The sequence below is a fragment of the Polypterus senegalus genome, chromosome 10 (assembly GCF_016835505.1).
Source record: "Polypterus senegalus isolate Bchr_013 chromosome 10, ASM1683550v1, whole genome shotgun sequence".
In the NCBI taxonomy this organism is placed as follows: Eukaryota; Metazoa; Chordata; class Cladistia; order Polypteriformes; family Polypteridae; genus Polypterus; species Polypterus senegalus.
The window spans coordinates 20,597,239-20,623,042 of NC_053163.1; the positions used below are offsets into that span (position 1 = coordinate 20,597,239).

A 25,804-nucleotide genomic window follows, 5' to 3' on the forward strand; every position below is an offset into this window, starting at 1 on the left:
AAGCCTTTCCATTCATGGAGTCTGTCAGTTTCTTGATCTGTTGACGATCAGCTTTTTGTGGAGCAGTGACTACAGCCTCCCAGACACTCTTCAGAGAGGTGTATTGTTTTTCTCCCCCGTAAATCTAGCGTTTAAGAAGTGCCCACAAGTTCTCGATAGGGTTTAGGTCAGACGAGGAAGGGGGGCCATGTCATTATTCCTTCATCTTTAAGGCCTTTACTGGCTGGCCACGCAGTGGAGAACTTCGATGCAAGTGATGGAGCATTGGCCTGCATAAAAATCATGGTCTTTTCCTGTATCACTGTTTGAAGAAAGTGTCTTCAAAAAACTGGCAGTAGGTTTGGGAGTTGATTTTGAGTTCATCTTCAATGCAAAAAGGTCCAACTAGCTCATCTTTAAAATATCCAGCTCATACCAGTACCCCACCTCCACGTTGGAGTGGAGCTCTGTGCCCATTACTGATCCACAGGTCCATCCATCTGGTCCATCAAGAGTCACTCTCATCTCATCGGTCCATAAAACCTTTGAAAAAATCTGTCTTCAGATATTTCTTGGCCCAGTTTTGACGTTTCAACTTATGTTTCTTGTTCAGTGGTGGTTGGGTTTCAGCCCTCCTTACCTTGGCCATGTCTTTGAGCACTGAACACCTTGCACTTCTGGGCACTCCAGGTAGGTTGCAGCTCTGGAATATGAAAGTACTGGAGGATAATGGGTTCCTGGTAGCTTCACGTTTGATTCTTCTCAAATCTTTGGCAGCTAATTTGCATCTTTTGTTCTCAACACGTTTCTTGCGACCCTGTTGACTATTTGCAACAAAATGTTTGATGGTTCTGTGATCACACACCAATATCTTAGCAATTCCAAAAGTGCTGCATCCCTCTGAAAGACATTTTACAATTTTTGACTTTTCAGAGTCAGTTAAATCTCTTTTTTGGCCCATTTTGCCTGAGGAAAACTAGCTGCCTAATAATTCTGCACACCTTGATATAGGGTGTTGATCTCCTTAGGCCACACCCTCCCTCATTACACAAATACACATCACCTGACGTGCTTAAATCCAATAAGCATTCAAGTTAATACAGCTTGGAGTTGGAATATACGCATTAAAAATGATGATATGGTCAAAATACTCACTTGCCTAATAATTCTGCACTCCCTGTAAAATGTTATTGATCGCATCCTGCCAGGTTTTGAAAAAGTTCTGCACAGATCCTCTAAGTGAGAATTAGATTTTTTCCAGTTTCAAATTATATATAACATCGGTTACCCACTGACTTAGAATGGGAGAGTTAAGGTTCTTCCAATTCAGCAAGATAAGTCTACGTGCCAACATGGTAGTGAAGGCAATCACAGTTTGTTTGTCCTTCTCCACATTGAGCCCATCTGGGAGTACACCAAACATAGCTGTTAATGCTTGTCTTTGAAAGGTTGTAGGAGAACCGTTGTGCCTATCAAATCTCATTCAGCCACAGGTGCAACCAGCAAATTCTACATAGCCGTTGGCTGTGCTGTAAATTCAGGACTCTGGAGCTGGGAGCCATCATCATGCCACCCTTAAATAAAACCTGCACATGGTTGTGTGAGTGTTTTATTTGTTTTGCTTGTAAAATTTATAGGCGTTACATAATAAACATCAGTTCCATTAATCTGTATAGATTTTGTTTTTCTGATATGAGTTTATCACTGCACCTCTGTTACCTTGCTTAAGGGGATCATTTTAAATAGAAAATTAGTTATATGTAGTTGGAGATCTGTCCTGCGTACCCAAGTAGTTTTAAATTTACAGTCATTGGTCATTGTCTATGTACTGTTGAAGTTTTTTTTCTTTTAGATAGATTTTATCTCTCTTCTTTATTAAACTACAGTTTATTTAGAAAATAATCCTTGCTACACAGTAAATTGGAAGGAATGATGCAAAAAATGAAGACCCAGAAACCCAATTCCCATAATGAAGTGTGGTGGTGGGCGGACTTTTATCATGGCAGTGCTTATCAGTGGAACAAGGCAACATTTTAGGATTGAAATAAAGCTGTTAAGATAGTGTACTGGAAAATATTGCAAAGGAGTGCGTTTTAATTAAAACAAAATGAACATTAGGAACATGTTACTGATCTCAGAAGCATGACAACAGGAGTGTCTCAAGGGAGCAGGTCAAGTTAAACATCTGCCCCACAGAAAATCATCAGCATAATTTTGAAAGTGTTGATCTGTATGTTCTGTGGTAGAAATACAAATAAACTGGAATGTGAGGAAACTGCAAAAATTCACTACTGATCCTTGTGCAAAACTGACAACTGTGTACCTCAAACTACTTCAGCCTGCTACTGTGGTTAAAAAGTAGTTCATACAGATTTCATCATGGGTTTCAACACTTATAAAATATCTGTGCTTTTGGAAGTTTCCATCCACTGACAAATCATCTTTCCTTCTGCCACATGAATTTGCAGTGTGTAAATAGAGGCTGGATTAAGAATAATTTGTAAGTCAGTAATGATTAAAACCTTTTTTAGTATCTAATTACTTTTGCAAGGAAATATGATAATCCATCCATCAGTCTTCTAAACCCACTTATGCAGTGCAGGTTCATGGGGCGGCTGATGCCAATCCCAGCAATCCCCCCCAAAGGGCAGACACGTGGTCCAGTCCCACCCTCCGGAAATGACCCTCTATCTGCCGCAGCCAGGTGTTACGTGGGTGACCCCTTGGCCTGGTCCAGCCACTTGGGTCCCCAACAATGAGGATCTTATCTTACAAGCCAGATCACCCTCGGGGAAACGTGCCACATGGCCGTAGTGCCATAACTGACGCTCCCTCACAATGCAGGTAATGTGCCTCATTTGGGACTCCATGAGCAACTGCTCATTTGACACATCATACACACTGAAATATATTATTGTATATTCTGTTTTATATATATTACCTGCCAAATGTTTGGGGTCACCCAGAAATGTTCATGTTTTTGACACCAAGTGATACCTTTTTTTTATTAAGATACCATAGGCTGCATTTTATAAATAAGTTTAAAGTATTACTACTGCATAATCTGTAATGGCTATTACTGCTTGAAATGGCCAAGTTTTAATTTGGTGTTCACAGCAATTAGAAAGGTTCAATGCAGTTAGAAGGGTTTCTCTAAAAACCGTGCCAATTAGCATATAAACATGACTAATTAGACGTCACGGTGGAGCAGTAGTAGCGCTGCTGTCTCACAATAAGGAGACTTGGGTTCGCTTCCCGGGTCCCCCCTGCGTGGAGTTTGCATGTTCTCCCCGTGTTTGCGTGGGTTTCCTCCCACATTCCAAAGATATGCAGGTTAGGCGCATTGGCGATCCTAAATTGTCCCTAGTGTGTGTGTGTGTCCTGTGGTGGGCTGGCGCCCTGCCCAGGATTTGTTCCTGCCTTGCACCCTGTGTTGGCTGGGATTGGCTCCCGCAGACCCCCATGACCCTTTAGTTAGGATATAGCGGGTTGGACAATGACTTACTTACATGACTAATTAAAGATACACTAAGGGAGTGTATCTTTATGACATGGCATTGCTATTGCAGCCATGTGTGAATATAAAATAAATTCAAAATCAGTTTCTATTTGTGAACCAACTGGTGTAAACTGAGAGCATCTATTTGACTGAACTAAAAGTGATATTTGGACCTGGATGGGAAGGTTTTGCCTCATTTCTCACTAGGCAGCTTTTTAAACTGGTGTTCTGCTTTACAGTATGTGCCATGTCAGGAAAATTGTCTCTCTTGTGTATGTACATTAACTATCAGAATCAAAAGTCTTTAACAAACTGCTTTTCCTTAACACATTTACCATACGTGATAGCTGTATCCCTTTATGTTATGAAGAGATGTTTGTCTCACAGAGTTCTCCTTTACATTTTACAGAATTTTAATGAAGGAGATTTAACATATTCTGACCCCTATTCCACATCATCTTTAATATTATGGTCTGAGTGTGCTTTGTTGACCTTGATTTTGGTTAAATTATGTTTCAAAACCATTAACAGTGCTGGGGGATGGGCTTCTGAATGATTACAAAATTTTCCATCCCGGCAAGTCCCTCTTCTGTATAAGCTTTTTGTTTTTTCATTGGAGAAACTAGACATTAGTTCAACTATGTAAAAATGTACAAATATGTATAGAAAATTAGAAAGGACAATAACTTTGAATGTAATGAACTGTTATTCATATACTGTTTAAAACATATGTAACATTCAGCAGTATGTACTGTATGAAGGCCATGTCTCTTTATATATAAGTATAGATTATGTCTCAGTGTTTCAGCATACATATTTCCTGCCACATAATGAACCATTTCTACAGCTTTGTTAGTAAGGTAAAACATATCAACATCAACACCCCAGAATGGCTGCCTATGTGGCATAACCTGCATGAATCTGTCAAATAACTAAGACTGCAGTCTTCAAAGAAATGCCTTACTAGTCAACATGTAGTGAATGTTCATTTTGTCTGGTCACTCCTTTTTTTCCTCTATCTTTTTACTAAGGCCTGTCAGTATTATTTGTAAGATATCAATTAAGTTGCCCGTCTTCGAGCTTGCATTCTAGAGCATTTTCCCCAAGTATGAATTCACTGAAAACGTCTCTGCCATGTTTCACCTTGGTTTAGCAGGTCTAATTAGAATTGATTGCTCTGTTCCCATCAGTGTGTTGTGTAATCCTTGGACCGGGCACTACCTGTGGGGAATTTTCACATTACCACCATGTTGGTGTGACCTTTTTCCCCTATATGATGCTTTTTGTCTTTTTCGCTGACTTGTTTGTCACATGTATATTGAAAATGCAATTGCATTTTCACTTGTGTTAAATGTGGCTATCACTGATGGAAAGACTCCAGTGTTGAATCCATAGGAAAAAAGTAGCTTTTGTAATTAAGTTATGACAAAAATGTCTGCAGAGATTAATTCTACAGTACATTATAAACATTTTGACTCTTTAGTTTTAGAAATATGAAATAATTTTATACATAGTTTAAAAAGTAATACTTAAACCAAGTACTGAGCAGCTTGTGCTGTCATCAAACATATCCACAGTGACAAATTCTGTATTTTTGTAATTACTGGTAATTATTTATTACTAACTGAAATACCCAGCGTTGCCCGGGAGAAAAATGAAGTGTTTTTTTTTTAATTACTTGAGAAAAATAAAATTAAAAAGACAATTTTAAAAGTAAATTAACAAACAATGAAGACTCACTACTGTGCATGTCTTGCAGTCTCGTACGTATGTTATCATCCAGTTGACGCACGGAATCGGCCAACTCTATTTAATTTCAAAAGCAATAGGCGCGCCGTGCTGCTCAAACATAAAGAATGCTGACAGTCACCTCCAGTTCGCCCTCTGGCGGTCGTTCCGAGTGTCAACTGGATGATAACATGCATACAAGACCGAAAGATCACCCCCCACCCTACCCAGAAGGGGGTGGGTTAGGGTTGACTTCATCCTACAGTATTGAACAATGTGTACCAAGTTTCATGGAAAATCGCTCCAGCCGTTCGGATGTGATGCTGGAACATACATACATACATACATACATACATACATTTACTTTTATAGTGTATAATCTAGATTAAATGTCTACTCATTTTATGCTAAGATTTAGAAATTCAGATACTAGTAAAATATTATTTATTTAATAAAAACATGTAGGATGTTTTTGAAATGGCTTCTTAAATTTTCATTATGCTTTGATAAATACAAGTAGTGTAACAGCACCAACAGCAAATATTCTTTTGTTAATAAATGCAATTCAAAAAGAAGCTCCTTTGTCATGACAGCAGGAAACACATTAGAGGGCAAATATCATGCAGGTGGGCGATACATATCCATCCGGTACATTGGGGGAACTTGCAGGAATAAAGTTTGAGAGACACTGGACTATATTCTTGACTTCTGATTTTTTTCCACCCACTGCATTTGAGTTTCTGTTTTTCTTTAATTTTTACTAACAACTTTTTCTGTCTGATCATGGACTGTGATCATGGATCCTATTGAGGACAACCCTAGGTCTTGCTAGGGTTGTCCTCTTGCTCACCTACCAGTCTGGTTTTACGCCTAAGAAGTCTACCATCGACCACATCCTGGCATTGAGGGTTCTCATGGAGCGCAAATGCGAATGTCGGCAGAGTTTCTTTGCAGCCTTTGTCGATTTTTGCAAGCGTTTGACTCAGTTGATTGAGCAGCCCTGTGGAACATCCTGAGGGTTCACAGGATCTGCTCAAGGTTGCTGGATATCATGGCCGGCCTGTGCAGTGCAAAGTGGAGGCATGACCTCTGTGTTTTTCCCAGTTGATTCTGGGGTTCGTCAGGTTTGTGTTCTGCTCCTACTCTGTTCAATGCTTGTATGGACTAGGTGTTGGGCAAGGTCATGGGGTCCAGCGGCTGTGGGGCATCTGTTGGTGAAGAAAGACAATCTTGACTTTGCTGACAATGCTGTGATCTTCACGGAGTCAATGGAGGCTCTGATCGGGGCACTCGAGAGACTGAGTGAAGAGTCTGAGTGTCTGGGCTTGTGAGTGTCCTGGGTAAAAACCAAGAGCCAGGCCTTTAATGACCTCTTGGGCACGGCCATCAGCAGTGTGTCTGTTTGCGGAGAGAGTGTTGACCTTGTCAAGAGGTTTTCTTACCTTGGCATTGACATTCATGTCTCTGGTGACTCTTCCTATGAAGTCAGTAGACAGATTGGGAGAGCATGGGGAGGTCATGAGGTCGCTGGTAAGGGGTGTGTGGCACTTCCGATATCTATGCAAAAGGACAAAGGTCCAAGTCTTTAGAGTCCTGGTAATTCCTGTCTTGCTATATGGTTGTGAAACATGGACGCTATCCAGTGACCTGAGATGAAGACTGGACTCCTTTGGTCCTGTGTCTCTTCGGAGAGTTCTTGGGTACCGCTGGTTTGACTTTGCGTTGCTCATGGAGTCCCAAATGAGGCACATTATCTGCATTGTGAGGTAGCATCAGTTACGGCACTACGGCCATGTAACGCGTTTCCCCGAGGGTGATCCAACTTGTAGGATCCTCATTGTTGGGGACCCGAGTAGCTGGACCAGGCCAAGGGGTCGTCCATGTAACACCTGGCTGTGGCAGATAAAGGGTAATTTTTGGAGGGTGGGACTGGACCGTGTGTCTGCCTGGGGGATTGCCAACCGGGATCCTGAGTTGATTCATCGTGTAGCGTGCGGCAAAGCACTGTACCAGTGCATGCTCCCCAACTTGACTTGACTTGATGGACTGTGAATATTCAAGTGCATTGGGAAGAGAAGGGTTACCATGTGTATATACACTTTCAAGCAATAATAAAAAATCAGCAAATGATAATCTGCATGGTACCTAAAATTTTACACTACAAAAAATAAACATGGTGTTTTTAAGCTCCACATTTTTAACCTTCTACATGATAAAATGTGCTTACTAGAGTCTGTAGTTTCTTTCAGTTTCTCATCGGTTTTGAATAAACATGGTTTTCACTATTTAGTGGTGCATCACTTCAATTTTTTTAGTACTGGAAGTGTTAATTTCCTTATCTTATACAGTATATACTACTAGCAGTTTTAAAATCTGTAATGCAGATAACAATACCATCCATTCTGTGTTTCTTTGTAAAGATTTTCGCATAAACTGAAATCTGAATTTGGAATAAATGCCCAGCTGCATTTCTCAATTCCCGTCTTTCCTTCTATAATTTTCTGATTTCCTTTTTAAAGAGACTTTTTTCTGCCTCACTCCGCACTGTCTTGTGCAATGCGGCCGCAGAGAGCTTAAACAACTCGGTACATCCACGTAAAAAACGACAAGGGGTGAGCGAGCTATCTTGAAGGCTTTTACTGGACGTACTTCGTTGTAAACTGAAATATATACGATAGAAACATACAGGCATTTACAGGTGTACAAAGACAATAAAGAATGATTTACAAAGCAATACATAGCAGACAGTGTACATTAAACAGTAAAGCTTTAAAAGACATTTACAAGTCGAGTGATTTCCACGGATGGATCAAGACAAAGAGAAGCGCGTTGACAGAGGTTCAAATTGCTGCGTACTACAACTAACCAGACACAGGGGTTTATATACCCTAAGGATACGTTTTGGACGTGACCGAAACAAGAGATGAAGGAATGCCTACGTGAGACACATGGGGTGTATTGTATTCAAATGTTTATTATGGGACCTACGTGCTTTACGTGAGTTTCATAGACTTTTATAGTACCACTGTGAGTGTGGGACGTGACTGACAGGTGTGTTAATAAATGACAAGATGAAGGGGGAGCACAGCTCAACAACAGTCTCAACTAACAAGATGTGGGGCAGAACAAGACTTTTTATTTCAGATGCACTCAGTGACGCTGTCATATCTAGATCTGTTTTAATTAAATATTTCCTAGAGAATCTAACAACCACTTAATTTCCCACTATATCTCATGCACTGGAACGCACACAAATCCAACTGTAATACCTTAGTTGCATAGAATTCATAGCATATGCAGGATTTTATTTAATCTTAGTATACGTTGCTCATTTTGGATTGAAAACAAATTACCACTTTCTAAGGTCTTATTTCCTCTACCCACACTAATGCCTAAATTATTGCCATTAATTCTACTGAAAGGGCTAATAAATGTACTGGACATCTCTTTATAATATTTCATAGAGCTGAGGAATGTATACTGCTGCACCCACCTTCCCCAAATCTAGAAATTTAAAATAATGTATAAATCTCTATTTGGTCATACCAATATGACGCAATATGTTTTTCAAGACTTGTTCTTCTACATTCTCCCTAAACCGAACAGTGGGTTTTGTTATTTTTTTTTTTATTATTATCACATATTCGTGGTAACCTTTGTAACATAGCTCCTTAAGTGACATGACTGAGAAAAAAATATGGTAGAAAAAAACTGACGATAGGAATTTTTCTTTGTTTTAGGGCAGGGGTCGGCAAACTTTTTTAGCCATTACCCCAAAATTTATTTGGTTTTTCTAACATTACCCCTGAGATTTGAAAGGAAAAAAAAATCAAAATCTGTTCAAAATTAAAATATTTTATTGCACCAATATGAAATATTAAAGAATAAATAATGTAAATAAATTAAATATAAAAAAATAACTCTCTGCTAAAGTGAAAATAAACAAAATATTTCATAAGTAACAAAATACACAAAACAAGGTAATGAACAAAAATGCAATTCACACACATTTTGAAAAATGACATTGTTTCATTTCTGAAACAATGAGATCAAAACTGGGAGTTTTGGAGGTAAGCGCGATTTGAATATCGTTTTCGCTATTCAAGCGATTTCTTTGCTTTGTTTTAATATTCATTAATGTGGAAAACCCTTTTTCGCAAAGATGAGTTTGTTGCGAAAGGCAGCCACCTTTTGGTCGCCTTTTCATGTGCAATATTGAAAGCTTTTGCAGCAGTTGACATCCAAAAAGATGACAGACTGGATTTATTCTCAAATTCAATACGCAATTCATTATTGGATCGTGTAGAAGGAAAATTTTTTTATTAGCATAAGAGAATAGCAAATTAGCATATAAAGTCATAAAAAGTAATTAAAAGCTTCTAATACATTAGATTAAGCATAAATTAGAATATAAAAGCAAATACGATAGGTCTAGCAAATATTTAATTAAAAATCAGTTATATTGCATTATTTTATAGGCTTACATTAAATTTTCCAAAGTAAAGAAAAGAAAAAGCTAATTGAATGAGCCAAAATGATAAGAAATTGTTATAAAAGCTTCAATGGTTGTAATGATCGTCGCTCAGCTCAATCTGATTTGGCCGAATTGGTTTGAGTCCGTGTTGTTGATTTATTGCAATAAAACCTTAAAACTCTGTCTGTCTATCTTGAGTCCTAATAGCCTTTATTTTTAGGTAAAAAGCCTTCTGATGATGAATTTTTCGCCACGACATATTGGTGACCTTCCGACGTGATAGAATAACAAGGCAGCTGTCTGAATCCAGCGACAGGGGCAATGCTCTACGAAACGGGCACAGTTGGTGGCCACCTGTAACGTAAGCGATATTTTCGCTAAACTAATTTGTGTGAAGTTTCAGAGAGCATCTGCCCCTCCAACGGAGACAAACAGCATTTGGCCTTTCTAAAACGAACAGGTAGGAATAAAGGATGGGCAGACAGACTTAAATAGAATGTGTAGCCTTTATGAATGTGTATGTATAAATGGTATGATTGAGAGTGCAGTAAAATAATGGAAATTTGAGGTTTGTGCAGCAAAATAATGCACTGTAAAAATGACATCTAAAAATCGTTCTGGAATGCTATAAAAATAAGTTGCTTCAACTTTTTGTAGGAAACGAAGTTGATAAAAATATTAAATCAAGTTTTTCACATTTCAAGTATTGCTCTTAAAGTTAACGTAAAACTTTAAGTTACGACAAGGTAAAAACGTTCTGTTTAATTCACGCATGTCTAAATCGTTGTTTGACTTACACTTCCGGCAGATTCAGGAAAGTGACTCCATTTTCATTGCATGCGGTATTTTGTGAAGATTTTGTTTAGTTCTGAGGTACGTGATATTCTCTGACATTGACAGTGTGAGTTAAGGAAAGCGGTCAGCTTCATAATAATTCGCGAATAATTAACCTGCCGTAAAGGAGGAAGTCTAATAGCGTGAGCCGTGAATTGTTTGCATAGCTAAGCAGTTTACTTCGTTTCACTTTAGTTGCACTTCTTTATTTTTCTGCCAAAATTTCAGAATAGTCCTAGTTTATATAGTCTTGTTATATCAGAAATGTTAATGAATGTGCCAATTTTAAAGTTTAAGGAAGTCGAGTTTAAATAACAAAATAATGTCCACGCCATTAATACCTTGTCGTTATTGCAAATTTTCACATGAAAAACAACACATTCTGATTAAGCACTATCGATTAAAACACTGGCATCATCTAACCAACAGAAGAGTGCAGTGTTTGTACTTGGACTGTTTAGCTTTATTTAATACAATAGGAGCTTTAAAAACGCACCTAAGCCGCGTGCATTATAAAAGTGATAAATCGGAGTGTGCGACATTTAACTGTGAAAACTGTCATTTCAGAGACATTTGCAAAGAAAGGACTTATATTATTCATTTGAGCAGACACTTGAAAAACTATGAAACTGTGAAATGTCCATATTCTAATTGTATTTTTAAAACCAACATTCTTTCCACATTCCGAGTGCACATTAATAGAAAACACAAAAATCACTCGTTGAAGGATTTTAGAACATCTGTGGTGCTTGTAGAGGATGAATTAGGTGAAGCTTGCTGTACTTTAGAGGACTCTAATAATGGTGAAGATACCACAGAGGCGTGTAGCAGTAACATTTTAACAAGTATTGTTGTTGAAGGAGAAAATTTAGATTTAGCAATTGAACATAAGCTTGCTGCTTTCTTTTAGTGCATGCAAACTGTGCTGCACGTTTCACAAAATGCAGTGCAACAGATTATTGAAAATTTAAAAGAGATCTCAGAACTTTCAGAATCCCAAACCTTAAATATTATTGTAGACACTTTGAAGAAAAATGGCTGCACTCTTGGTAACTCTGATCTTGCAAATATTTCAGACACCATTCACAAAAGCAACCCATTTTTAAAAGCTTGTGAAGGAGGAACACTTGCTACTGGTCACAAAAGAAAGGCTTATTTTAAGAAAAACTTTGCTGTAGTTGAACCAGTTGAGTTTGTGTTCAACCGAATAAAAAACAAGTCATTTGTTTATGTTCCAATACTGAAAGTGTTAACAACTTTGCTGGGTCGAGATGATGTTTTGGAGAACACATTGAATACTCCAGTGGAGATACCAGGATATTATATGTCGTATCTTGATGGAAAGTTTTATAAAGAAAACAAACTTCTTGGTTCCAGAGAGTTCAGAATTGCTATTTGTTTGTACATTGATGATTTTGAAGTTGCCAATCCACTTGGCACTTCACAAGAAACACAAGTTAACTGCAGTATACTGGGTTCTTCTTAACTGGCCATCAGAATTTCGAAGCAATCTCAATGCAATACAGTTAGCACTTATAAGCAAAAGTGTGGATGTAAAAGAGTTTGGTTATGAAGCTTTTTTTGATCCATTAGTCAAAGATTTAAAGATGCTTGAACAAGAAGGTTTGTACATCAGTAAACTTTCTGGAAACATCAGAGGAACTGTGTTTGCTGTTTCTGCCGATAATCTTGCTGCACATAGTCTTGCAGGATTCCAGGAGAGTTTCAAGGTAGACAAATTCTGTCGTTTCTGTTTAGCATCACTGAGTGACATTCAGAGCATAGATGTACGACAAGGATTATTTCAAATAAGAACACAACAGGGGCATGATGATTTAATTACTCACCTTAAAACAAACCCCAGTCTTGAGTCTGCCAGTGGTGTGAAAGCTGAATGTGTGTTGAGTAAGCATTTGACTTTTTTCCACTCTGTAACTGGGTTTCCACCAGACCTTCTTCATGATTTTCTTGAGGGTGTTGTGCCTTTTGAATTAAGTGTTTGTTTGCACAAGTTGATTAAAGATAATTATTTCACACTTGACTGCCTTAACACTATTATCCAGAATTTTCCATATGACCACTCTGATAAAGTTAATCGGCCACAAAAATTTCACAAGCCTTCCATTCCAAAAAAACAACTGGTGGTAATGGGCATGAGAATTGGACACTGTTAAGACTCTTATCTTTGATGATTGGTAGTTTAGTGCCAGAAAAAGAAAACTTGGGAAATTTTAATGGACCTGAAGGATATTGTGGAACTTGCATTTTCCAAAAAATTTTCCGAGGAAACATTGTGCTATTTGGAGTCAAAACTCTCAGGACACAGACAGCTGTTTCAAGAAGTGTTTCCAAATGAAAAACTAAAACCCAAACACCATTTCATAGAGCATTATCCAAATATGATAAGATGTTTTGGCCCCTTAGTTGATCTGTGGAGCATGAGGTTTGAATCTAAGCATAGTTTTTTCAAGAGGGTAGTTCGTGATTCACGCAGTTTTAAAAACATTATAGTTACTTTGGCAAGGCAACATCAGTTATTGCTGGCATATGTTTTGGACTCGCCCAGTTTTTTTAAGCCTTTATTGCAACCTGGCAAAGTAAAGGTGGTCCAAACCCAGTTCCTTGAACCAAAGCTTAAAGATATTATCAGTAAAGGGTATCCAGGCCAAAACATGGTGTCTGTCACACATACTGTATGTTTGCGTGGAACTACTTACTCAAAAGGTATGGTAATATCTGTGGGTTCTTGTTCTGGTCTACCTGACTTTGCCTTCATTCAGAATATTTTAATAATAAATGGTGAAGTTTCATTTGTTGTTGAAAAACAGAGCTCATGGTACATTGAACATCTTCGGTCATATGAAATTGCAAGGTGTAACTATGGAGATGTAATTCTTGTTCGTCCAGAACAGCTGAATGACTTTTATCCTCTTACACCATACAAAATAAGAGGAAAGCTTTTAATTTCTCTCAAGAGATTTATCGTTTGTTAGCCACTTATTGTAATTATATTGAACATCTTTTTTTATCTTTTTTAGTAACATTTGTCACTATGCTACTTCGAGTTATTCTTGGACCTGACAATATACAAAAGTATCCATTCCCAACCCTTCTTCACTTGAAGACCTCAAAGAAATGCTATCGAAAAAGCTACAGATTGAGAAAGGATTTTCAATGCAATATGAAGATCCTGACTTTGATTATCGGCTTTGCAATCTACATAATATGGAGGAACTTCCACCCGAAAAAGCCACTATAAGAATTTTTTGGGAACTAATGATGAGCCCAATAGAACAACCTGACAAAGACTCATCAGATGTTTCTTTTGACACTTTAGATACAGCAAGTCTGGTATCAGTAGAGTCCGGCCCAAGCTCATCCAGTTCTTGTCACCGTGTAAATCAGTGGCCATCAAAATTTCTCATACCAAGTTTTCATTTGACGTAGAGATCCGACTCAGAAAAGGCAATGAACAATATGAGAAAGAACAAACAACTTTGAATGTGCCCCGTGATATGAAAATGGAAATATTAGACAAATTAGCCGAGCTAATGTATTCTTTCAAAGCTTACCCCACTGACAAAGAGTTTGAAGGTGTTGCAAGGGAACTTGTTTCCAAGCACCCTTGTTTGTCTGAGCCTGGACCTGAGAAGGGGTGGCAGGCATGGAAAATGAGCCTAAAGCACAAGATGGGCAACTATCGTCAAAAATTGCGCAGCGCTGGTTGCTTTGAAGTCACGGTAAACCAAAAGAAAAAGAAAGGTGTTAAAAAACCAAAGCATGCGGAGATAAACTTCCTGCCTGACCATCCACCAGGTATCAATGAAGAAGTACTGGAATGTGAAAGGAGAGCCATGGTAGATGAACTTAAGAAGAAAAATTTCAACATGACCCTTCTAAATGAAAAAATGGACATTACATTCTCCATGAGACGACAAGAAATTGTTCAAGAACAACCTTTAGTGTCACTTGTAAAAGAGAAATGGCCAGGCCTCTTCTTACAGCATCAGGTAATGTCATATGTGAATTTGATTTCATTTTTTAATATGGGATTTTATAAATATTAATGCCATTGGTAATTTCTGTATGTATCTTTCAGGTGTATGGAGAATTCAAACGAATAACGGGAATCGACCTGTATAAAACCTTCCTGTTTGCTTTGGAAACGTATGCAAATGGGCTTATTCGCTTGTTCAGAACAAAAGGAGGTGATGAAATCGGGACCCTTTTGGAAAGACTTGATCAGCAGGTGATAATCAAGTTCTGGTTAGTTAGTGCCAGTCATTTAAAGAAATAGTTAAATGTTTTTTTTCTGTAATTATGTCTAATTATATTTTTACTAAGCTTTCAGGGTTCATGTGGACTGTAAACTTTGTTTCCTCTCAAGATTTCTACTTATTATTGTTTAAGTAGGGTGTTTTTTTTTTGTCATCCTGGTTATTGACAAATGTGTATAAGGCTGCCTTGCAATCATGTCTATTGTGTCTGTCAATTTAGTTGCATAATTCTTGTTACATTACATACTATACCTTACAGTAGACATTGTATGTAACACCATGTTGATACCATGTGTTCAATATAAATGCTTAAATGTTTTCAAATGGACACTCTGGATGAAGCACCAGTTCAGATACTGTATTATAAACACACACAAGCACCGACACACTCACACTCAGACAATTTAAGCCAAAGTAAATTTTGTTCATAAAAATTATAAATGTATTTTATTCATGTAAAATACAAATTCAGTGTGTTCATGTGTTCCCACCCTGTTATGTGATCCTTACTTTCCATTTATGTTTTCATCCATGGGTAGACCAGGTTTCATATATGAATTTTTTTGAACAGTTTAGAACTTCAACATCTAATTCTACATCTTTAAGAAGTGATGTTTAAACTTCCAATAATTTAGAAGCAGAAAGATTACCCAGTATACTTTTTAATGGTGATTTGAAAAATGTAAAACATTAAATTAAACGGAAGTGAGTTTCCTCCCACAAACCAATGAAAGACCGCTTAGGTCTAACTAAATTGTCCAGGTGTGAGTGTATGAGAATTGTGGGGGTCTGTCTGTGTGTACCCTCTGGTAAACTGGCACCCTATTGTGCCTCTTGTTGAGTCCTCTGTGCTCCCAGAATAAGGCTCCGGCTAACAGTGATGTTGACCAGCATAAGCGGCCACTGAAGTGTGACATAAAAAATATTTTACATGTGAAACTATTTATGCATTTAAGAAATGTATTCATTAACATGTATTTTTAAATGTATTGAAATGTAAATATATGTTGTGATATCAATATAAGAAAGCTTGTCTCTCCTTTTTGTTGTTTTATAATACCATAAATCTTTCATCTTTCCAGACTACAGACATAACTGAACACCGTAGATCAGTTGCATTGAAAGGCCTTCCACATTACCTGAGAGAGCACACACCACTATTGAAGACTTGTTTGGTAAGTTTTTTTTTTCCCCCCAATCATCATAAAACTAACAACTGTTGTTCACAATGGTGTATTACAACATTTGTTTTTATATGTTTTTAAGGTAACTAAGTCAAAGGAATTGGACACTCAAGGTGTGAAAATCATGATGATTGAAATGGTCAGAGATGAAAAAGATTCCAGGACACTAGACAGCATGGCAGTTGTGATTGAGGACACTGTTGTGGTTGAAGGACTGCCTGATTATCCCACTGCTTTTTGTGTACTGTTTGGGTTGATTTATGCCTTAAATATGGAGTATCCCAAAGAATGGAAGTACACATTTGAGACCATTCAGAAGGTCTTTCTTAATCTTGGAGAGCAATGTTCGGCTCGCACCCTGTCTTTAAAAAATAAGTTGTTGCAAGTTCTAAAGCTTTAACCTGGTGTATCAATTATGTTGATATTCGTTTTGCAAGATTAGTAATTATATATAAGTAAAATCTGTTGATTGAGGGTAAATGATGTGCAAACCTTTATTAGTTTTGTCTTTTTTGCAGTTTGTAAATATTTAATGTTTTTGAATATCTTTATTTAATTTGAGATGTTTAAAATCTTTGACGTTTTATTTGTTTAGATCTTGAAAGAATGGAGTAAAACATCTCTTCTCAGGTACAAAAATATTGTCTTAGTGTCTGTTATATGGAAAATGTTTTGTTTTATTGTGTTTAAATTGTTTTAACATGAAACGAAAAATGCTTATTAGGTGTCTCTGTTAAACAGATGATTTAATTTGCTCTTGTTGAACATCAATACTAGTGGTTTACTTAACACTAATGTTTTTCACAAATTTTAACAGATATGTTTTTCATTGGTGTCTGTTGAGAGAAAATAATAAACAGTTTTGCTAAATAAATTCAGTTTTTCATTTATTTAATGAGCTTTTTTTAGTTAATCCATGCAAGTAATATATTTTTGTATCACATATCAATTTAAAAAAATAAAGTAACAAATTACATCACTCTTTTTAAGTTGGGTTGTCCAACTTGTTTTTTTAAGCCCTAACACAAGTTGGGTCAACTATTTTTTTTATTTAAAGAGAACAAATTGCTAAAAAGTTGTGCTAACTTAAAAAGAGTGATGAAATTAGTTGCTTGATAATTTTAAGTTAGGGGAGTCGAGCATTTTTTACAGTGTGGCCATTTGAGTTTTGGGTTTTTTGCAGTAAAGTAATGGGAATTTGAGTTTTATGCAGTATAATAATGGGAATGAGTTTTTTGCAGAAAAATAATGAGAATTTGAGTTTTTGGTTATTGGTATTTGGTTATTAATAGAAAACGCCCTGATCCGGGGGACAGGGGACTGCACGGTGCAGAATATAGCTCCCTCCGATCCGGGGGACGGAGGCCTGCATTGTAACGGGTGGTGTTGAAATCCAAATCAAATACGAAGATTGCCCTAGTAACGGTGAACCGAGAGTATACTAAAGTTGCTGTAACGACGGCTTTCCGAGTATAGATAGGTGTGGAATTCCTAAGCTGGCATCTCTTGCTGTGGCTGTATGTTCTCCAGTGAGACGGGTGAGATGTCGTAAAATTCTGCTTGTCTCGAGAGAGAGCCAATCTTTGGGAAACGCTAAGAGCAGTTCCTTCTGATTGTGCCACAGTAAAGGAGTTAATTCAGGTGCGCTTGGAGACCTATTGTTGCTGCCCTGAATTAGAGAAGGGGATTGGCTAACGTATAGGCAGAAATTCCTGTTCGGATAAACGCTTTCAAGTTCGTATAGAGAGCCGGTGAAAGGAATCCGTGTGGTAACAGGTGGAGTGAGTATGCTAGTACAAGGGACAGATAAGGGAATTAGAACTTTAGAAAAAAGCGTCGCGGCAATCGTTGAAGCACATAAAGGTGCGCAGAATGCTTGGAGCGCTTTAAAAAAGCGACGCGGTGAGTGAAGCACACAGGTGCAGATTGGGAAAGAGTGAATGGTACAAAGGTATAACTAGCATAAGGAGAGAATAGGGCACTAGGGTTACCACATTAGGAGCTAAAAAGTGTGATTGAGTACGAGTGTAAAATATAGGGAATGAACGAATTGTATATGCTTAAGAAGGGAATATAACTTTTTATGTGTAAAATAAACTCTATGGATTAAGAGAATATAGAAACCTAAGCGTATAAAAGTAGCTGTAAATAAATATCACAGAATTAAAGGAGGAAGTGTAGAGCTAAGACACTCGGTAAGGAATAAAGAAAGAGGTCTTTTGTTTAGATATACTATATAGTTTTGACCTTATATACCATTTGGAGACGTGTATGGAGAAAATATTATTGCGGAAGATATAAGTTGTGAAATAAAGAAGACCGAATAGGATCGAACATTTTTACAACGTGTGTTCGAAGGAGAATAAAAGAACAGTGCTATAAACAGATAAATATATACGTAAGAGTGGAGGAGAAATAAAAGTATTGCAGATTATTGAGGAGAAACAAGAAAAATAGCAGGAGCTGTAGATCGAATTACAGGAAGAGTGCTGTGTAAATACTGGAAGGTTGACACTCAGGAGAAGGATAGTACACGATTTATTACTGTGGTTGTAAGTGGTGGAAAAGTTAGGCAGCAAAATCTATGGAACAGGAAAGGTCCTGTGTGAAATCAAACCTAATTTAAATAGGAAATCAAAATTAAGATTGGCGATAGGAAACCCACGGCTACAGGGAGTTAAAATGAGTGCGAACGAGTTGCCCGTGGATATATTGGGGCGTAACAACCCCCTCCACAAAGATCTTATTGAAAAATCATCTCAAAAATGGCATAAGATAACAAAAAGTTTTCAAAACCGCTGGCCCCGAAAAGGTTCATTCAACATGGAACTGTGCAAAGAAATGATAGAGCACATAAAAAATCATAAAATAGAAGATGTTAGCAAACAAAAAGAAAATAAGAGGAGAACTGAACTGAACATAATGCAAATGTTTATGGGGGAAGCAATGAAAAGAAAAAATATATATATATATTAGATAGAGCGAGTTGGTGCTTTGGGAACGGAGAGATAGGGGGTGGAATCTCATTGACACTACCTTTAGGTGTGTCATATGTGTTTCCCCTGATAGAAGGAAAAGGAAAATTTAACGTACAAATAACGGTGACAAATAAGGGGGAAGAATTAGGAGAAAAGAAAGAAACGGGACAGGAAGAGCATTTGAGTACAGTGGATGAAACTGATTTTGTGACCAAATTAGAAATAACAATGAAAAACAGTAATTAGGATTAAATCATTAAATAGCAAAAGCAGCTAGGTGAAGTATAGCCAGACATATATATATATATTTTAATTGCCCCACCCTCGAATAAGGAATGAATGATTGTGTGAGTGACTGCATAAGCTCCGTTATTTCTTAGTGGTAGTAAAAATGAGCCACAAGTGCGGAGACCAGTGTGAGTGCGAGCGACCCAAATAGTGGGTACCGGGAGACACAATAAAGTAATCAAGCACATAACGAGTGTGAGTGAGATTTTATAATCAAGCACTTTTTACATAAAGATACATTGAGAGATTTTTCATCAAGACGGTATCACTGTTAGGAGGTACAGCAAATAAATATATGAAAGCCAAATTAGTGAGTTAAGAGGAAATAAATTAAAGATCAGAGAAAGAGTATATTACAAAACTATATCCAGAAAAGCATTAACGTAGCTCAAGTGACATAATTTCTTAAAAATAAATTTAATACCATAATTTAAGTACTTTTAGTTGGCATGGGTTTCCTTCCTTGCAGCAGTAGGATTTTGTAAAATTATCAAGAAAGCATAATTGACGTATATATAGACAATTAGAAGAAGTGCGAGTATTTGGTAAATTAGAAAAGTACTATAATAAGAATTCGGATATTAAAATGTGAAGTTTTGAAAAAGGTTAACTTGATTCAAATACTTGGGCTTCATGTTACTCCCTATTAAAAAACAATCCGAGTCGTTTTTATAGTCTGATAAGTAAAGCAGCCTTCAGAAAAATGTAGGAGGATAGCACCAAAAAGAAAAATTAAGCGATAGAAAAATGTTTGAGTATATAGATTTGTGTGTAAATATGTATATATCTGTACTTATATTTGTGGGGAAAGAATAACAAGCGTTGAAAAGAAAATTGTGCGCGAAAAAAGAAAAGTGCACTGTATTTAACTTCAAAGGTACCTGGCGCTCGCTAATGTCTGTGCTGAACTTATTCAATGTGTGTGCATGTATGTTATGTGTATGCGTGAGCATTAACTGTTCTCTGTGTGTGTGTGTGTAAATATGTTTGTGCTAAAAATGTGTCAGCATGCAGTTGTTTGTTCTGTGGGTGTGCGTGTGTGTGTTTGGGAGTAAGAAAGCGAAAACATGGAGACTTCTGGGTAATGTAGTTCAATTATGATTTGCTGAAACTGCCGTGTGCATATAAATTTCCAGAGCTCTGAGTAAATATGGGTTAAAATAAATGTATGTGTAACATTTGATAAAATGAAAAATGCATTTACTTTTAATAATAAATAATGTTTATAAAATATGCGAGGCATCTTTCCTTCGGACCCTGATCAAGTCTTAAGGAAAAGTGCACTTTTGATAACTATAACATTCAAGGGAAACAATGTCTTTCAATTTCCTTCTGTCCTTTTCTTTTTCTTGTGATGTGTGTACTGTATGTGAAATTGTGCTCTATAAGGAATATTACAGTGGAGTGTGTGGTGGTGCAGTGGTTAGCACTTATGCTAAGATTCGAGTTTATTTGTGATTTGTGTTGAAGGTTACATGTTATTTGTTTTGAGTTAATATTCTCAATGACCGTTTAGTCTTTTTGTTGGGAGTGTCGTCTTGCTGTGCTATCGAACTGCATGATTTCTCGATAGTTGGATTTGCCCTTATTGTCGCAGGAATGGATCGCCACGGAAGCAATTCCTCGTTGTCGCTGAGTCATTTCGCCAATGGAGTCTCCTTGATCTAGAAACCAGCGCCGTTTCGAGCTGAGTAGGATCGTGTTATGTTTCCTAGGGTTAACACCAGCTAACGTCATGAGAGGCTGTTTTATATTCGTTTGTCCTGATTGGTAATGTTAAGTGAGAATGGAACTTTCTCTTCTTCAGAATTCATTTTCTCTTTCTGATTCCTTTGCTGCATTGTTTCCAAATATAGTGTGTAACAATAAATAATAAGTAACAAAACTGGGGTAAGGTTGAATGTGTTAAAACAATGGTTTGGGTGATTTTATGTATGTTATATAGTGTATTAAAGGGATCCCTATGTGTGCATGTTAAATAAGTTTCAGTGTGTTTGAGAGTATGTGTAAAAATATGTGGTGTTGTTTGCAAGGATGAAATAATTGATATTAATGTGTGTGAGAATGTGAATGTAAATGTTGAAATTAAAAGAGCTCTTAATTCTAAATTAAAAAGATATGAACAGGTGGTGTAAAAAGTCTCCAGATTAGGCATATTATATGAGCACCCCTTTCATTTGAGTACTGGCCAGACTCTGATATAAGGGAGTATTTTAATTAAAATGAGTAAATTCCAATTGAAGGAGACATTCTTTAAAATAGTAAATAAAGCTGAATAAAAACAGTGGCTTCAAGTCCAGATAGTGTTCCATGCTAAAATACTAAAAAAGAGGGAAAAGGGGGGTTAACTAAGAGAAAAACAGACTGTGCTCTTTGGAGTCAACATTCTGAAAAACATGTAATAAACATCTGAAAGATAATAATGAAAGAATGTGCAAGATCAAGTGACTTTGCAGTAGGTTATGAGGAAAAGAAATCAGTGTATGTAACTGAAGTAGATTTAAAGTATTTTCTTAGTTTGAGATTCTGGGAAAAATTTACCTGATAAAGAAGTGGGTTCTTCATTCTAAATATGGGTAGGAAATGTGCACATGTCTTAGAGGGCCTTATAGTAAATAAATAAAGGCACATTTTGCATTATAGGGCATTCTGATATATTGATTTCTTTCCTCATTTCCTTTGTGTGAAATATTGTGGAATACTGGGATCACAACAAAACTAATGGAAGGTTCACTTTTATATTTTTGATGCATTAATGAAATATTGAATGAGACATTTTAATAATAATAATAATTTTATTAAGATTCTAAACTAAGATCCAAATGTATGTGGTATTTTAATTAAAAAAATAGTAATAAAAAGAAAGAAATATTATTTGGGATACATGTATAGAAACCTTAAGCTTTTTATAAGGGGTTAGAGATGAAGTCCAAGATTATTTTTTGCTGCTAAATAACCTTTGAAATAATTTAAGGGCCTTTGAGTGGGAAGGGATAAAATATTTTACTTCACTGACCTTGTTAATCTTAGATATGGTCCAAATATACTCAAATGTGAACACCTTGTGTAAAAAGAAAAATGTTTTAGGACTTTGTACATTTGAACAATGCTTTATAATTAGATACATGGGGGAGGAAATGTGGAGCCTAACTATTTTTTATATATTTAATGTCAAAAAGGAAAAGTAATTAAGAATGTACCCATCCAGATTGTGGATTTCTTTCTTGACTCTACTTGCTATGCTAACTATGAGATGTTCTCTGGAGGTTGCTGGTATACTTGACGATCATATAAGGGAGGGGTACAATGAACACTACGACAAATTTATTATAATTGACTGAAGTCTTCTTGATTTTTACACCAACCTCCACGGAGCATGGCTCTTTAACTAATAAATACTCAACCTTCTCTTTGGTTTTGTTTGTTCTCTATCCCTGGACGTATTTGTCTTCCCTGTAAGGGAGCTATAAAATTTGGCTTTTATTATATTATATTAATGGGATCAGTTTTAGTTACCCTCTTGCTCCACATCTCCTCTACTTGTAAAAATAAAAACAGCAATATTGACACAAGTGTCAATAAGGGGGGAAGGGTTGGTATAATAAGTATTGGTATAAGTATGTTTAATTTTGTTTAAATTTTACATTTTGAAACCAGTTTAAATCTTGGAACTATTTTTAATTATTATGGAACAAATGCAGATAATTTGAATATTATGTCAATATTATTGGGACAAATTTTGTAATGATTTATTATTGAGTACATTTCCCTTTGTAATACATTGATTGACTTTATTTTTATAATGACTTGGGACATGTTTTTAATTGAGTGGAAATTGCAACCGCAGCCAAACTGGAAACAGCTATAAAGGAGGACTTGAACATTGTGCTTATCAATTTAAACTTTTACTCTGACTGTTTAAAGACAAATTGACTTAGACAAGCACAGACTGGATTGAAATGACCGTTTGTTTTACTGTTAGCAATATTTTTAATAGGGGTACCCCCAACGAAACAGATCTGACATCTTATGACATATTATTTTTGGATCCATAAGTAGCTACCAATGAAGAATTAATATGCTGACTATTTAAATGAGCGTTTTTAAGTCTTTACATCTGCAGGTGAAAGCTGTTTTTTCCTAGTGCATTGTAGATGACAGCATTTGAAGTTGAACCAGAGATTGGGCTGTGATAAAGGTCTGCAGATAAACTAATCATCTGACTCCAAGGAGAACCCAGCCATACCAGAGAGGGAATCAAGTCATGAATCAGGCCATCGATCAGCTGACTACTGGACAAACACTTGATTCCAGTTCCAGGCATCATGGATACCTGCTGCCAAGAGCTCAACTATGCTGGTGATGTTTGAGCCCAAAAGATCATCGTGGATTCGAATCATAGATGACATCTGCCTGCTTTGGTCCAAGAGTGGTCCTTTTACCTGGGATATTGGACCCCAACACCTGCTTTAATCCTTATCAGAGAAGAAAATTTGTCACACTTTTACTCTGCAGGGCTCAATGTTCTTGCTGGAGCCTACTTTGACTGTCCACTTGTTTGACAAATAGCAACATCTTTTAAATTAAAAGTATTTGAACTGTAAAGTTATGAAAGGTATAGAAGGGAAAGCTAATTATTTGTATGTAAAGCAGAATATAGGGACTCCTAAATAATATGTATTTAATGAATGTTTGTATTAATGGGAATACTACATAATTATTATGAATTCATAGTGGTTAAGAATAGATATTTTTAGATAAATGTTTTGATATGCCTTCTGATATTTTGTATGAGATAATAAGTTACCTTTAAGGACCAATGATTTTGTTATCTGTAAAGTTAATCAGAATTGAGTCTAATATAACATAAGGGATCTATTAGAGATTGTTAAGTGATTGTCATTGAAGGGACAATGCACTATTACTAGTTAGGGTCAGTCCAGTTTAGATATTCTAGGTTATTGATTGTAGTGTTATAGCAAATAATGTAGAGCTTAACATTTAGGTACATCTATTTAATTGAAAAGAATAATAGTAAGCATATGGGATGACACATAACTAGTATTTTGGGGATAAGGGACACCTACTATAGGTCAGAACATCCATAACTTTTAGAATAGGATAAAACAGTTTAGGCTAGCATGTTGATGGTGATACAGGTCAAATGATTAACATCATGGCTTGATGAGTATATGTTATAAAATCAGTGAAATGAAGTAATAATTTGGCCCATAGGAGATGGAGTGTCTTATACATACAGTGGTGAATGTGTGGTCTGTGAATTAAAAAGCCCAGATGAAGTCTGAAGATCTCTGAAGATATGAATCCTTAATAGAAGCTTGGGTATAACCCTTGAAATTGAAATTGAAATGAATGTGACCTCAAAAATGACCCAGTGATTTGCATTTTGGAAGGTAGTGCTGACATCTTCCGAAGGGAGGATTGACACCTACTGTCCACAAAATGGCTGCATTAATGTGATAAAGGTGGCTCAAGGTTGAGACCACAGCTGGGTGTATATTTGGGCAATTTTATGAATGAGTGTGTTAAGATGTGAGCATGGTGAGGTGTGTAAGGACTTTATCTCTGATTATCATTGTGCACAGCGTGGCAACCTAAAACTGAGAACTTTTGAGTTATTTAAGATAAATATTTATGCCATCTGTATCACCACCAACAATATTATTTATAGTTCTTATTGTAGATGAACACAAAGAATTAGGTACATTAAATAGTTATTTCACCATATTTAGGAATTGGGACATACATTATGTGTTTAGTGTAAATCCATCTTAGAAAGGAAAGGTAAAACCAATATAATTAGTATTAGCTTTATTTGAACCTGGGAATCATGGGGGTTCATGTTAGTGAAGCAGAAATTACTCTCTTAATGGTATTGTTATATATTTGAATGGTATTTTGTTGCTTATTACCAGTTTCCTAATTAGTTATTACTAGAGTTGCTGTCAAACAAGTGTGCATCCAATTTCTTGAACCATGGACATCTTCAGTTACAGATTTTTATTCTTTTCTTGATGACAATGTGGATGATGAAATACCAAATCAGAAGAAACTCCTTGGGTGAAGTGCTAGTAACCGCTCCCCAGGGAGGTGACCCTCTACGTGCAAAGTACCTGGGTTGAAGAAAAATGTAATTTCACTGGAAAATATTTCTCTAAGCGAAGAAAAAGCACTTATTATGGACAATTGTTTTATTACTATTATTATTATTTTCTGCTTTGTAATCACACTATTTTGTAACTTCCATGGATTATATGATATTCCTATGATGTTTACATTTATCTGCACCTGTGAATGATTATGTATATTTTTTGACTGTTAGGGTAGGGCCAGGAAGTCTTTTACTCCTCTTGGTTGATTGATGGGGGAGATGTTTGGCTCCTGTGCCACCAGAGGAAGGGGTATGGGTGTTGAAGTATTGAGAAGAACTGTGAGGGGTCCGTATTGGGCTCCGAAGAAGAATTGAATCAACGTCCCCTACCTTTCTTTTGGAATCAGGTTAGATGTTGAGGTTTGATTAAACCTCAAAAGGGAGGAATGTA

The 25,804-nt window shown here is 36.6% G+C and overlaps 1 protein-coding gene across 1 annotated transcript; it reads left to right on the plus strand.

The window, feature by feature from the left end:
• The first annotated feature begins 13,951 nt into the window (after window positions 1–13,951).
• On the plus strand, window positions 13,952–16,845 carry LOC120536901 (sterile alpha motif domain-containing protein 3-like). Its single transcript, XM_039765452.1, has 4 exons — window positions 13,952–14,524; window positions 14,614–14,763; window positions 15,874–15,966; window positions 16,058–16,845. Exons 1-4 carry the CDS (start codon window positions 14,030–14,032, stop codon window positions 16,373–16,375), a joined length of 1,056 nt encoding a protein of 351 aa, XP_039621386.1. The 5' UTR covers window positions 13,952–14,029; the 3' UTR covers window positions 16,376–16,845.
• The last annotated feature ends 8,959 nt before the right edge of the window (window positions 16,846–25,804 follow it).

Bases quoted from the DNA above. Each gene is read 5' to 3' on its own strand.
- LOC120536901 (XM_039765452.1), top strand. From the start codon at position 14,030: ATGAAAATGGAAATATTAGACAAATTAGCCGAGCTAATGTATTCTTTC. The intron at 14,525-14,613 runs GTAATGTCATAT...TGTATCTTTCAG, and splicing joins GCCTCTTCTTACAGCATCAG to GTGTATGGAGAATTCAAACG. The intron at 15,967-16,057 runs GTAAGTTTTTTT...TATGTTTTTAAG, and splicing joins CACTATTGAAGACTTGTTTG to GTAACTAAGTCAAAGGAATT.